General features: G+C 35.4%; 1 protein-coding gene across 1 annotated transcript in view; it reads right to left on the bottom strand.

Annotated features, from left to right (window-relative positions):
- The window catches only part of CFAP47 (cilia and flagella associated protein 47), a 271,684-nt gene that overhangs the window by 70,202 nt on the left and 185,424 nt on the right, over nt 1-16,058 (bottom strand). Inside the window, exons 54-57 of the mRNA XM_029964748.1 lie at nt 15,797-15,972; nt 13,401-13,508; nt 9,988-10,099; nt 2,607-2,711 (exon numbers count right to left, since the gene is read on the bottom strand). Of these exons, the coding sequence (XP_029820608.1) occupies nt 2,607-2,711; nt 9,988-10,099; nt 13,401-13,508; nt 15,797-15,972 (501 nt within the window). The remainder of the gene's footprint in view (nt 1-2,606; nt 2,712-9,987; nt 10,100-13,400; nt 13,509-15,796; nt 15,973-16,058) is intronic.

The following is a 16,058-nucleotide window of genomic DNA, read 5'->3' as shown; positions in this document are numbered from 1 at the left end:
CATTTTAATCTTACTGATGGCAATTGGTAAAAGGCTACAGTGGTCTATACTGGTTTGTTATTGATACTTCGTGCTTGCTTACAGACACAGTAACAGAAAAAATGTTTGTTTTTTCTCTTTCAAAACTCTTGAGTTACAAGGCAATATTAGTTTAAGAACACTTTCCAACCCCTCTGTAAATATGTGTGATGTGAACCACCTTATTCAGAGCAAGTAATTTTACATTGAGGTAGAGTGTAGGGATGGGAGGGGAGCACACCCTTATATTTTGTGCAGGTGAGCTGTAAAGATCAAATTTGAGCTTCATTGCTGAAGGCTCAGGCCTATGGTCTACAGACACTAGGGAGTGTAGTTTCAACTAATTTTGGGGGTTTAACAAGAAGAGACATTTTGAAACACATTGTTTCAAGTGCTGAGTATCCTTACAAGAACTCACTGAGACTGTGTTGAACTGAGCAGCTAAAGAAGGAGACAAACAAAATAAGGGATCTGTCTGGAAAATAAAACAAGGCAGGCAAGCAAAAAATTACAGAGATTATAGGACAGGCCTGCCTTGCCTGACCTGCAGTTACTTTTCCTCACTGACTTACTTTGTGATGGAGCTCAAGATCATGTATGCTCAGGGAAAGAAATCAAGAGGAAAAAATGTAAAAAAATGAATTCCTAAGGAAAATAATACAAGATAGGATCTAATATTGGGTTCAGTTTCTTCCTAATATTAATTACTACTGTTAAATGTTCCACATTACACCTGGATGTGATAAAAGAATAGGATAATACAGATATATTAGAACTCTGGATGTGGATTATGTTAAGCTGATCTTTCAGTTGTGCTGTCCTAACAAATTTAATTTCATGATTTTGCAATGATTAGAGCTAAACTCATGTTCACCTCATTGAACTGAGAGAAACTTCTCTGTCTATAACCTGCTTCATTTGATTCTAGTTTGAAGCTGTATGAAGAGCTTTTCACAAAGACACACAATCTGAAATAGCTAAGGTGTATCCTCTAAGTACTGTTATTTACTGACCTGAGATTAGACAGCTATTCAGCTATCAGATGGTGTAAGTGCCCACTCAGATATATTTAATCAAAGAAATCAAGGAAAGGAAATCAATTTTGTAGTGGCAGGGGTTACATTAAAAATTGTTTAAGGCATCCACTGCTGATGACAAACATTCTTCAAGTCTTCATTTAAAAAGGCTGTTATACAGTTATGCTACTGTCAGCTACCAGTACAACAATTAGCAAACCAAAATAGTTTGGGATTAATTTAGTAAAGACTGAGCAGTGAAAATGAATGAAAATTTACAAAATTCTAAAGATTCAGGTATAAAAAGAGCTATTGATTATACCAACGGATTGAAACAGTTAAAGGGGGTCTGGACAAATCAGCTAGAAGGATGGGATACTGGTTTAAGTTCACTGGAGATTGGTCATTACTTGAAAGGAGATGTACTGGATGACAATTTGTTTCTGAATGCTTTAAATTAAGTGGTGCATTGTTTTATTTCTTTTCTAATTGGTGAATTTTCTTTTTTTTTTTTAATAGATAATATGCCTGTGTATCATCCAGTTCCAGAGAAGATAAGGACATTCTGTCCTCTTGAACTGACCTTGGATATATAATATTCATATGAAAATTGCTGTCTCCTTGTTTTTATCCTTAATAAATATTTAAGAGAGATTCTGAAAATAAATGCTGTGCTAACACCACCTGCAAATAACCTGTCTGTTCAACATACTTTATCAGGAAAAAAAAAAAAGCCATATCACTTCCTTCACTATTTGTTTTCTTCATATAAAAGAATATTTGCTTTTGAAGTATTACTTAAAACACTACTGAAAACTCCTGGTAGCATTCACCTGGAATAATTCACAGGTCAGCAGTCTATTAGGATATCAGAAAGTCAAAAAAAAATACAGAGAGGAAATTGCACAGAAAGCAAATGCTTCATTTAATGACAGCTCATATGAAATATTATCATTTACATCATATTATTAGTTTTTCTTTTTGATTCCAGATGTAATTTAAAATCAGGTAGTAGGTCATGCTGATGACTCATGTTTCTTTATTTACCTGTTTCTCATTTAAAATTAGGAAAATTCACAGAGGAAAAAAAAAAGTCAACAATTCTAAAATGTTCAAAGTAAAAATCATTTTCAAACAAAATGAAAGGAAGAATTCACTTTTTCAAGTGTGTGACCTTCCAAAAGTCAGATCAGATAAAAAAAAGTAAGAATTTAATTTTGCTTGGGGTTGGGAAAAACAGTAAGAAATTTAATTTCAGCAGTGCCAATGCTAAGAAATGCCAGTCTTCTAGTGTTAAAAACAGCAAAACTAATTACTGAGCAAGCTAAAATTATTCATTACCTATTATAGCTCCTAGGCCATTATGCCTCATTTTAATACTGTTAACAGAGTAATTTCTGTGTAAAACTAATGTTAAAACAAATCGTAATTTTTAACATTTTTGCATTTGCTCTTTCATTATGCATCCAGCCATTAAACTCCAACTTGACCTACAGGCTGAAACCCTTACTCGCCTATTAAAAATAATAATCTGAATCCCAAGTGTTGTGGGCAGCAAACATATTATCATACCTTTGCAGACTTGAAGATTATTCTTGCCTGGTGATTGCGTTTTCCAACGGCAGACGGATAGAACTGCACGGGCAGTTGAATGATGGAATGAGGAGCAACAGTCAGCTGTACAAACACAAGAAAGAAGCAAGACAAAGGGTGAAGTAGGGGGTGGAAGGGAGTAGAAATCATTTTTTTGCCTCTGTTTCTGTTTTGTGCTTTGTACCAACAGCGTTGATGTTTATGTGATTAATGTGTTCTACCAGATGCATTCTCCCCTCTCAGGGAGCACAGGCTGCTAAGGCAGCAAGTGTATTGCAGTCAACCACCCTTGTGGCAGTCACTGCACGTTCACTCCCCAGGAACTTCAGAGCTGGTGTTATAGATTGCTCCAAGGACAGGGACAGCAGCTCACAAATACCCTTCAAACAGGACTTTGGTGTCTGATCGTACTGATGACACTGAAAGGTTATCACACTGACCGTCCCAGACACAAACTGGCTTATACGGGAAATGCAGGGTGGGTTTTAATAAACTAGTGCTTTGTCTGTCTTCTGCATACCTATATCTAAACTAGCATTGTAAATAATGTTGCTAGTCTTCTCTTCACCTGAAGTATACTTGAGACTCAATTGCACAGGGAAAAGCAAAGAAGCTGAATACAGTGGGGTCATAAATATTTTAAGAACCAGATAAGTGAAAGAATAGAATTATGAATAACAAAAATGCCAATACATTGAGAGAGTGATCAGCTAGAATCACTGAATACACAATTACCATATCTATTTCTTTAATTTAAAAAAAAGTACTAGGCTTTCTGTATTATATATGTTTAAATAATGTTTGCAAGTAAGAAGAGATGAAAAGGTAATTTGCATTTTGAACACTTAAGGTGTATTTTATAAAACGAAAATAACTTACAACTAATAAAGGTCAAAACAACACCCTACAACAGTTGGCACTGACAAGCCCTTTTATAAAGGAAATGTCAGCCTTGGAAGAACAGGCCACTTAGAGGCAGTGAACGGAAGTTATTAAAACCATTTTTTTTAATACATTTAATGGTTGCAAGATGCCTGACTGCAGCAACAAGCCCTGCAACCTCTTCCCACCTCAAAAGTTTGACTGCCTGTGCCCTGATATGGCTGGCGTTTGAGCTTATGGCACCTCAGGTCTCAGATACACAAGGATCCTGACAGGAACAGGGATGGTGGCCCAGTGTGGGACCACTGGCCACAACCACAGTGCTGAGGACAAACTAGAGGTTCCAGAGGGTAAAGCAGAAACAGAGGTGTTCACTAGCAGAAGAGACCCTAATGAGGCTTAGGTTGCTTTTCCTCACTGCCCCATGGCTTTCATAGAATCATAGAATCATAGAATCAGACGGGTTGGAAAGGACCTCTGAGACCATCAAGTCCAACCCTTGATCCACTACCACCACAGTTACCAGACCATAGCACTGAGTGCCACGTCCAGCCTCATCTTAAAAACCTCCAGGGACGGAGAATCCACCACTTCCCTGGGCAGCCCATTCCAATGGCTGATTACCCTCTCTGTAAAGAATTTCTTTCTAATCTCTAACCTAAACCTCCCCTGGCGCAGCTTAAGGCCATGCCCTCTTGTCCTACTGCTGATTGCCTGGGAGAAGAGATCAACCCCCATCTGCCTACAACCTCCTCTCAGGTAGTTGTAGAGAGCAATGAGGTCTCCCCTGAGCCTTCTCTTCTCAAGGCTAAACAACCCCAGCACCCTGCCATCTCAGAGCTGGACACCAGCAGGGTCTTGCCAGTCATCTTCTGGATGTGTCTGTAGGGTACCAGCACAATTAGGGACTGGGATGATGGTGTGCCTTGAGCAGATATTCCTACTGATGTCAATGGGAGATATATTGAGCAGAAGAGAAGACAGAGCTCGCATATGCTCAACTAACACACAAAATGTGAAATGTTATTTTTCTCTTTTGGGGTGCAAGTTTTAAAATAATACACCAGAACACTGCCATAACAGTTAATTGAATATATTAACTGTCTTGTCTATTGATGAAGGGGTTTATTGTATTTTTTCAAACTTTCCAATTTAAATGTTACAATTTTTTATCACTTAGTGATAAGAGACACTTGTGGAAGGATAAGCAGGTGGGTCTCGCATTCTGGGCTCACTCCTGCACCCCCACACTCCACAATCCCATATATCCCACAGGTGACTGATAACTTGAAAGCGCATTTGCCACCAGCACTCACTGCCACCACCCCACATTTGTCACCTTTGCAAGGTTCTGTACTAGCCAGAATAACAGACCTGAGGGAGAGTCATCCCCCCCTGCCCAGAGTTCATTTAGCTGTTTGTTATCTAAAATGAGCCTGAACAGCTCATTTCTCAGTCAGTTCCTGGGCATGCTCATTATGCAGAGACCTTTTTTTGAGAATTTTTTACTTTCATTTGCAGTCCAGTTCCTGCTGAAGCCAGACCCATTTATCAAATGAAGACTTAAAAACAGAGAAAGAATTTTAGTATAAAAAGAACTCCCTTCCAAATACTTTTGAAAAAAATGAAAAAGCAGATAAAGACAGGTTGTCACAGAATAAGAACACATAATTAAATTACAGCTAAAATTTTTAATTTTTGATCAGTTTCACTAAGAGATATGAATTTTTTTGAATAATAAGTCTTCCATAAAGATGAAAACAGACAGGAGTTCGATTTTCAATAAGCATTACTTGACATATTATCATTACCCAGAAAATGCACTGCCACAATGAATCTAAATAATCAACATGGAGTTATGATAATCCAGCAGACTGCCTGCTCTGAAAGCAGAAAGGATTTTTATCTTTTATACTATAGATGTGGGTTTAACTTTCTTTTTTTTGGTATTATACAGATGATGTTTTCTGAATCCAAAAAGTAATTTGTTTTGAAATAAGCTGGGCAAAAAGATAACTTACTTTCTACTGAAAACCAAAGAATAAATTGCTTTTAAAACTAGAATTAAGAAATCACGCTAAACAACATATTTTAAGAAGGCCATACTTTACACTAAAATATGCTGAAGTTAACAAAACCCCTGCCTTTTATTTTGTTTACATAAACAAGTGACTTCCAAGATACTCATGTGAAAAAAAACTGGCATCATTGCTCTTCATAAGATCTCAGATATAACTGTTCAAATACAGAAACCAAGTCTGAAGAAGACTAACTAACTACAAATACATTATTCTTGTTAAAAATTGACAAAAAAGAGAAATTTTTCACTACATCTGTTCTCTGTTCTTTACTCTGTACAAAACAATACTCATGGCCATTAAGAAAATACTAAAGCTTGTACACAGAGATTGCACCCCTCTCTGACACCCCTTCTTTGTTATTTTTCCTCAATAAAAATTGAGTTTCAAAGTCAATCAGGATGGAACAAAGCTTCATGAAAAAGGTTTAGGATGGTTATAAGCCAGGAGAATAGCAAACTGAAGACTTACAGTCAAAGTATGTTTCTTTTTGGCAATAAAGATGATCCCATTTGTAAGACTTTTCGGTACATGATAAATATATGTGTGTAACAATACAATACACACACATTTGAAATATGCCAATGTATTTACAAGAAGGAAAAGTATTAAATTGGAGAACATAGTATGATTGACGATTGAGAATTTTCAGCTGTTAAATGCTGAACATGAGTCCTTCTTAACTAAAAACAAAGAAAACTGCTGTCAGGACAGAAACACAAAACTCAACATTCCAATGATTGTTCCCCCAGAAACTCATAATGCCCCATATGCAAATGAAAAACAAGCTAGGAGTTCTACAGTATACTTATGTGAGTTCATTTTTATTCCAACTTTAGATAATTTGACAGTATTTATAAAGTTATTAAGCTTGACAAGCTTATTTAAGGTTGACAAGAAGTGAAACAAAAATTAGGTATAGCCTGTTAAAAAAAAAAACAAAACCACCTACATAAAAGGAAAAAAATATATGAAAACCCAAATTACATTAAAAGAGAATCCTTGAAAGCTTTTATCAAATTCTTGAAAGAAAACCAAGATGGTCTATTCCATTTAAAGCCATTTTAGGATACAATCGCAAAGCCATTAATAAGAAAAGCATACTTTTCTCATTATTAACAGTTTACAAAGAGGTTTATGGAGCTGCTTCTAATTTACATGGAGCTGACAAGAGATTTAAAGCCTTCGAACTTCATTGTGACTTCCTTATGCATCTTGAAGTTCAGGAATACTTGAGCCTAATCCAACTGGACCTCAGGAAAGCCCATTATTAATGATGTCAGTACTTGAAGTTGAATCAGATCTACAGAAAATAATCCCTTGTGGTATTTCAGTAATGCCTTCCGTCCCAAATTGAAACTGGAACAAAATTCCCCACACATGGAAGTATGACATATATATTTGAATTTGTTTAAATTCTGAAATATTAGTAAAAATTTTGGTTATTAATTTTAGGCAAATATCTCTAGGGAGGAAAAAATTTTGTTTGATAGCACTGTTGAATCTGACTTATCTAACATAACCCAGTGACTGATAAAGTCCATTTGAGACATTTTCTGACAGGTCACTATATTCAAGACATCTTAGATGACATAAAAACAAATACAGAAAGTTATATGAAATATTAAAATTACTCACCTGACTCTACTGTCTTCAAATATTATCAATCTTACATTGGACACTCTGACCTTCAATCTATTGATCTAAAAACTTGCTCTTTATTGTTGTATTTAATCTAAGGATTGTGCAAATCAGAATCTTTCTGCTGACAAGAAATCATTATTTGGTTTAAAGGGAGCAGAAACTTGAATAATTAAGATGGGAAATGAGTTCTACACACAAAAAAGGCTTTGAAACAGACATTAATGTAAACTAATACCTGAAACACAGGTTATGGTTTACAAGAACAAGGAGCAATCTTCTGGAAGTTGGAATGCACTGCTGTGTGGATGGACTAAATCTAGGATGAAACATATTCAGGAGAATCAAATTCACATCCAGACTGCCATGTCCAGTTCCAGGCTCCCCAGCTCAAGAAAGATAAGGAACTACCAGAGAGAGTTCAGAGGAGACTACAAAGATGATGAAGGGTCTGGAGCATCTGTCTCATGAGGAGAGACTGAGCTGGCCCTGTTCAGTCTGGAGAAGAGACAACTGAGAGAGGATCTCATCAATGTATATAAGTATATTAAGGGGCAATGTCAAGAGGATGGGGCCAAACTCTTTCCAGTGCTGTCCAGTGATGGGGCAAGGGACAATGGGCACAGCAAGTTCCATCTGAATATGAGGAAAAGCTTCTTTAGTGTGAAGGTAACCGAACACTGTGACAGGCTGCCCAGAGAAACTGTGGAGTCTCCATCTCCGGAAATATTCAGAAACTGCCTGGACATGACCCTGTGTATCCTGCTCTAGGTGAACCTGCTTTAGCAGGGGGAGTTGGATTAGATGATCTCCAGATCATGATACCTGATACATGAAATAAATATTAGGTAGATGCATATAGCAAATTCACCAAAGCTACCCTTTAACTGGAAGAACCATCATTAACAAAGAACATTTCAGAATTCAATCCATAAATGATATACAGCACTGAGGATTCTATTGAAAAGAAAAGAAAGAAAACTACTGCAGTTAATGACGAATGTGTCTTTTCCTAAACAATGCAATACAGTTTTTGGTGATCTGTGAATCTCTGGTGATAAATTAAGAAAGATGAAAGGAGAAGATTTTTGTTTTTAACTTCCTGCACAAGGTAACAAACAATTTGCAGCAGCCAAAAGTCACTATAATTAAATCTAATTCACTTCTGTGCCATATATAATACTCCCAGACAATTAATATAGTTTGCATCCATGTTTCTTAGCTCCTATTCAAATAACAATTGATGAAATTATTAGTAATAGCACTCGTTGAGATTTAACACAGTGTATGAAGATGTGATAATATGCATGACATAAAAGACTAAAATGAACACTTCATGTTTTATACTTTTAATTTAATGGAATCTTATGTTGCAATATATATGACGGTTCAGTAAATAAGTGTGATCCCCTTTAGCTGCTATCTTCACAGTCCCTTTTAAGAACATTTGGTCTGGTTGTACTGACATATTTAAGGCTGAAAGCTGTTTAGTTTCTGAAAGCCAAAACTGCACGTTATCACTTTACGGCATTCCTCTTTTTTCTCCATACAATCCATTTTGTATCTTCTCAGCTTTATTTTAGGATCTTACTACAATATTTCTCCCCTCTCTCTCTACCCCCATACCAGTTTGCGGAAATAGACTCATTAAATCATAGGATAATTTGGGTTGGAAGGGACAAACCATCTCTGCTGTATGTCTTCCCTGTACTACCTTTTTCATGTCTAGAAAAGGTGTAACTGCCATTTTTCTCCTGCCCATAACAGGTTTCTTCCTTTTTTTTTTTTTCATATTAAAAGTTCCAAATTCACATCCTAATCTGAGGTTGTGACAGATGCACTCGACACCACTCATTCATGACAGAGGTTCCCCTAACCCAGAGTTTCTGTGCATCTGTCCTCCCTTTTCTCATCTCCCCAACAGTAAAAGGAGACATATTTCATAGAATTAATTGTTAATATCCAAAGAGTTTTTTATAGGGCCTGTACTAATAACTCACAATCAATGGTCAATAACAAATATTTTTCTGAACTCCACTCACCTAGAACTCTAGCCAGTCTCAACAAAACTATGAAATCTGAGCCAATCTATACAACTCCTAGGCCTGGAAAAGACATAAATGCTAGGCAGCAAGATAGAGAAACTTCTGTAACGGAGAAGGAAAAAGCAGTGTACATAACAGTAAGAGGGTGAAGATTTCCTCAATAGAAACCATTCTCAGAGTAACTGTGAGTTCAGAGAATGAAATTATTCTAGGTATTTGCTTGAAGTTTATTTGTGGCTACATTGATCAAATTATTATTCATAGGCCCTGCAAGTCACTTATAACTGCCATGACTATGAGACATTCTTATATTCTTCCATTAACATTTCATCTACTAATCTAAATATTTATCTAGTTATCCTGTTGACTCTTAGATACTTCTAAGAAGCTTCTAATCAGCTGTTTTGTTTACAACTTCTTCTTCTTCTTCTTCTTCTTCTTCTAATATCTCCTGAATTATTTGCAACCTACCCTTCAGTCCTGCTCAAAATCATTTGACGAAGCATTCCAGGGGAAAAAACATCTGTACTTCAGCTCAAGTTGCCTTTCAAGTTTAATTATTTTTATCTTTAAGCTATAAAATCTCTAGAATAAATACCTATAATGTCGAAAAGATTGTATATTCTGAACCTACAGTACAATACACAATTCAATTTGTTTTGAAAAGGTGGCTCTCTTCTATAACTTTTGTGAAAGCACAGAAATCTTACTTACAGAGTGTCCTATGTCAGACTCAATTGAAAAATTCCTAGGATTGCTGTTAACAATTTCTAGCTCCAGAGGTTGATGAGTAGAATTAAAAAGAGGTATGTATAGACGAGCCCATCTGGAAAAAAAAAAATATATACACGATGACAACTAATTACAAAGCTTCTTCCATTGCATTTCATTATTCATAGTTCTTTTTATTTCTTGAAAAATTAGTAATTTTAAGAATAAGACTTATTTTTTTCACATTACTATTCCCCCACTAGTGTGGACACATTTAATAACATTAATTAATATTAATAATCATTATTAATAACAATAAATTCTAAATTCATTTAACAATTAATTTTATACCATTACAGTATAATCATAGAATCATTATGTTACACATGTATATTATGTATTTTAATGAGTATTTTTACTCTCCCAGAACAAAGATTGGAGTATGCTGATTGCATAAGTGTTCTGTTTAAATTAGCTGGTCCTCTATTTATTTTATTTTCTAATTAAAGAATAAACATGAGATACTTTCAATAGGGTAGGGAGCACAATTTTAATAACAATTTATAAGACTCTCAATATTTTTCTGCCTTTAACAAACTTATATGACCATAAATCACATCCTTGTTAGAACACCAAGGGACAGAGAAAAGAGATTCAAGGTGAATCAGTGAAAACAGTAAATGAGAAAAGTTTGAAAAATGAGATACATATATTGGTTTTGCTATAATTTATCTACCTAACGGATATTCCCACTAGTCAAAGCTGTGGCGGGTCAACTGCCAGATTACTCCTCATATTTATTCTCTGGAAAAAATGAGTTGATTAATCATAGCTAAATCAGTAAGGAAAAAGAAAATATAAAAAGCAACATTCAGGAGATATTTCAGTCAAGCTTTATGCTGTAACTTCGAACCCTAAAACCTGTGCACAGGTGGGCTCCTTCCAACATATGCAGTGACGTAAATCCCCAGCAGTGAGTAGCAGACCTGTTTCTGACTAACTGTCAAAGCACTGTATCACTGAGATCTCCACAGCAAAGAGTGGAGAAATACCAGGAAACTTTCACAAAAGAACTTCAGATTGACTTGATAATTCCCATTTGTCACATTTACCATCTCAATCTGTTATTTTTTTTGTCTAGTGTCTTTCATATGTAATACTTTGTCAAAGGGAAAACTAGGTTGGAATATTTCAAATTTCAGTAAGCAACTACTTGACTGTTAGAGGTTCTTCAAGTGACCAAAATCCATTAAGAGCACCTGCCACCTCACACAGATTGACTATCGTGGTTATGCTGGAAAAAGTTGTTCCATGTGGCAGTAAATTCAAGACCACTGTGAACATCACTCAACTGATTCACCTTCAGTGACTTCACTGTGGAGCCCATAACAGGTTGGATAAATGAAAATGAAGAATATCATGGAGGAGGTTTCCCTGCTTAGAAACGTATGCTAAAGGATGTGTTAAATCTGCCTTGACAGAAACAAAAAGCAGATCTGACTGTGGTAATCCCAGAATGTTAAGGAATCTGAAGAAGTATTAAAAGAAACTGTCAGAATCTTTTTCTTTTCTCTTTCAAGAATTGGTTAGAAACTGATTCTGTGTACCCATGGGTTCTTGGCTCCTAATCCAGTTCCAGGTGATGTTCAAGGTGTCCTTGAAAAGACATAAATTTTTTAAATTTTCAGGTCAATTGAAAAGATAATTCAGCCAGCCCACGATGAAAAAACATTATTCTTAGAAGGATATGACATATGCTAATGTTTCTTCTGCATTCAAGGAAAAGGTGGTAGAATGGAAGTTAGTCTCCTAAAGAAGTACAAATCTTCACCAACCAGAAATTCTTCAAACATTTGATGACATTTACAGTTCACATCTCTGGGTACCTAGCAAGGAGGTACACCATTCGAAACAAAACAAATTGATACTTTTCTTAAACAGACAAAACATAGATGTCTACCTGCATTGACTTTACATATTCACCATACATTAATGCAGCCAATTCACTTGACTTCACAGTGAACCTTTTCAGCAGGCAGAGCAATTCTCAGTAATTTAACTTTAACCTCAATGCCATCACTGACTCCCATTCTACAACACTTTGCGCTTCAAGAAAAGTGCTGATGACATTATGTTGTTGACACAATAGAAACAGATTTACGCATTGGAATTTCAACATGCAGGTACTTGTAAGGCAAAAAGAAATCTCATTTGAAAATATAAAATATGGGATTCAAGGAGTTTGAGATCAGTTTTGACAGTCAAGAGTTGTAGACAATGGAGCTTATCTTTTCCAACATACAATTTACTTGCAGTAGGAAGGGATGACTTTCTGTTCTCAGCCAGACCATTTGTGCATGCAGTTCACAGGTAGTGCATGCCAGAGAAAATTATGAATGCCAGGTTGTCTGAATGAAAAGATTTTAAGTAGTTTCTAACTCCTAATAGCATCAGCCAACATAGAAGAGAAAAACTGGCTTTTACTCCAACCCAGAATTTTAAAGTAAAAACCAGGAAAAAGTACAACCTCTTTTCTTTAGAACAGAGTAACAGAGACATTGTCAGTTATCCCCAGTCTGTGCATCATATTTGAACAGCTGAATATATTCGCTTACAAAAATTTAATCAGGTAAAATTTCATGCTGTGGTCGTAACAGAGTTTTTACTCAGTCTTTAAAGTATTTTAACTACAGATTTAGTCAAAGATATGACATACAGAAGGGGAATTTAGCATTCAGAAGAGCACTGTGTCCACAGAACCTACTTGTAAGTGGACGTAATAGGAGGAATAGCACTACTGAAATTCTGACATTCTTGAAAGCCTTATCCTGAAAGTTCTGGTTTCCGTCTTTAAAGTCAGAACTGAGCATTATGCTGTCAAAATGTAAACTGAAATTTTGTTGAAGGATTGTAATAATTGGGTTCATTTCTCTAAGTAGCTCATTTTCTTAACTCTTTCATTGTTCCAATGCCTATTCCCAGCACCTGCAGGTCAGAAGTTGTATTATTTTGCCATTTCTTGAGAGGTTAAAAGAAATTGCTAACTTCCATAGAAGCATTTGTAAAGCAGGATTGTCAGCATACTCCCAGTTCAGAAAGATGAAAAGAAACAGAAAATAAAGCAAACCTACAGAACTCTGAATTATGGATCTTGATGATTACATTCTGCAGTATTTTCAGAGTGATGTCTATATAAGGACTTCAGAGGAAGTTTACATATAGGCTACAATTTCATTTCAATTGTTTTTCTGCAAGGAAAATTTTACCTACCTACTCATATATCTAGGAAAATCATCTGCAAATTATTACAGTACATACAGAGCACTATTCTGACTTTTCTGATGTACACTCTTCATATGTTTTCCACGATACTTAAAACAAGTGACCCAGTCCAGCATTATGAACTACATACTTACTTTCCAAGCTCACATTTTATTTCAGGTAGGCTGGTTGGGCTTGCCTTCTCTACAATCAACCTCAATGCATACCAAAACTCTCCAACCACATCGGACTGGAATACGACACTAAAAACAGATACATAAGCTTAATATGACACAGCTTTTGTTCAGACAATTAAAAACACATACAGATTAAAATTCAGGAAAAACCTAATGAATTCAACACAGTGAATTCTCTAATTAGCTCCCACGTTTCCCCTAACACTTCTTGCTGGTATTTGGATTCAGCTACCAAAACTAATAATATTTAGAATTACTGATGCAACAAAATCTCTTCTTAATCTTTCCTAAATTCTAGCATTAAAAGTTGTTTATTCCTTAGGGTTTTTTGTTTGTTTTCTTTTATCAAAATTACAACAAATTTCAACTTAAAAGAGTAAACTTTAATTTCATTTCAGTGTCACAGAATTTTCTTCTTAGCCATTTTCAACCTAGAGAGCAAAGTAATAGAAATACTATACACTAATTTTAAAAAGGAAAACCTTTTCAAATCTAGTGATGAAAACTGAGGAATAGATATAGATACATTTCTATCAGCATGACAAAAGGATATGCTTCAAGGGAATATTCAATATACTGTTTTGATGTACAATCAAAAGTTGTCATGACTGAAAATTGCTTGCTGCTAGGTCAGATATGTACAGCAATATATTTTTGTGACAGACATTCTAAAACAGTTCTTTCCTACTGCAGAATTACTCTTCTATTTCTTGGGGGTTTTTTGAGTAGCAGAGTTATAATCACATTAAAACAAAGCACTGGAAGCATATAAGAACTTACAAAAAAAAGCACTGTGCAAAACCATGACCCATTAAGGATTTCTTTTTCTAAATGATAGATAACTATGTATATTCCATGACTTTATTGTTCCAGACAATTCTCTGCACCAACAGAGCTTTTAAAGTAAGCATAAAAGAGCTTAGGAAAGAATGAACTATTTGAAGTGGTACACCAGCCACAGTCACTTTTCAAACAGTTCTTCCCAGTTGCTAACATAGCAAAGGAAACAGAGCATGGTTTCAGAAACACCAGGCAGTAGTGTGGATGTAATGTGGAAGTATCTCTGTCCAGCTGTAACTGCAGAACTTGGGAGCTATTGCAATTTAAAGGAGTTATTAGACACTTTTCTAGAACCATACTGCATAACTGTACTGAGTGTGTCCGGGTGTGCTTTATGTTGTCTTTGCACGTATCCCCCTAAGGCCCAGCCTACCACTCAGCTGAGCCCAAAGTTTTGCCAGTTAAAACAAAATCTTTATTTTATTCTTTGGAAGTTCTGCACTTAAAAATACCAGAAATATTATCTGGTATGAAGGAAAATGAGGTCTATTCTCATTTCAGCATCAGAATGCACAATTTCTATAAATTCTCACAGAAAAAAGAAGATACTAGAGTGATAATAGTACTCATTTTTATAAAACAGTATTGCATGAAAGCTATAAGGCTCAGTGGCACCCGCCATTATTCTGATCTTTGGAAAAATCAATACAAGCAAATAGAATAAAACTCTGAATGGATTTTGACTTTGTAAATATTGAAACTTTCAACACTGGTCGTCTGTCTCTGCCCTCCTCTTAAATCACTACCCACCCTCTTCTCCATCCCCATATTTTTGCCAGTCAATTGAGATAATTGAAAAACAGGGAACTGTTTTTCAATGACCCCTTCAACTAAATAATGCTTTGGTAACCAAACTCCAACAAAATAAGCATTGCAATTCTGCATTGTTCAATTACTTGCTGAACTGGTTTGGCTGAAACTAAGACAAAGAGGTCATCTGTCTTTATATTGCTAATTATCATACCTGCATGCTTTCATTGGGATTTTTAATGTGATGAAAAATTTGTAATTTAAAACCTCTCCATATTCATTTAGTAGATCATTGTTAATTAATGGAAGATTATGAAGGCAAATGGATTTAAGTGAAGACTGTTATAGGTTTCTTCACCAGGTTTTAGTTATGTTGTTATAATTTCATTCCTTCTCAGAAAAAAAAATGAAATTTTGTTATTCCCTTTACAGAACTTACAAACTTACAAAACTAGCAATTCATCTGAAATTTTCAGAGGGGGCTTCTAATACTAAGTAAGTTTCTAGAACATTGTTCACTAAATGTTAGTGAACTAGAATAACAAGTGTTATTCTACTGCCTATCAATAATGTATCTCCCTTCAGAGGAAAAGTGTTGTTTGGGATACAATATATTTAAAGTTGGAAATTTTCTTAATTCTATTTATTACCTTTTGTGAGTTTTTTTAGGGCAATATCTGCATCGAGTGACTGAGGTTTCAGTGAAAGTAGCTCTTTATTAGTAAAACAGCCATAATCACAGATATCAAAACTTCACAACCCACCTTCCATAGGAAAGGCCAAGAGAAACTGGTGAAAACTCCAGGTGATAAAAATACGTTTGTTTGGGCATAAGAGCGAAAATGTTTGGGCCATGAAGGCCTGGATTGTCCAGCACCACAGTGATCTCAAGCCTTTCATCTGTAGGATTAGTGATGGGAATATTAATTCCAACAGAATCCTAGAAAGAAAAAAAAATAAAAACCAAAACACCCCAAATTAATTATGAGCCATTATATGTAAAAGATATTTCACAAACAAGTGTAA

This window comes from Manacus vitellinus, unplaced genomic scaffold (assembly GCF_001715985.3).
Source record: "Manacus vitellinus isolate BGI_N305 unplaced genomic scaffold, ASM171598v3 scaffold_7_pilon, whole genome shotgun sequence".
Lineage (NCBI taxonomy): Eukaryota > Metazoa > Chordata > Aves > Passeriformes > Pipridae > Manacus > Manacus vitellinus.
The sequence above is the reverse complement of the archived record's forward strand: the minus strand, read 5'-3'. Positions and strand labels throughout refer to the sequence as shown.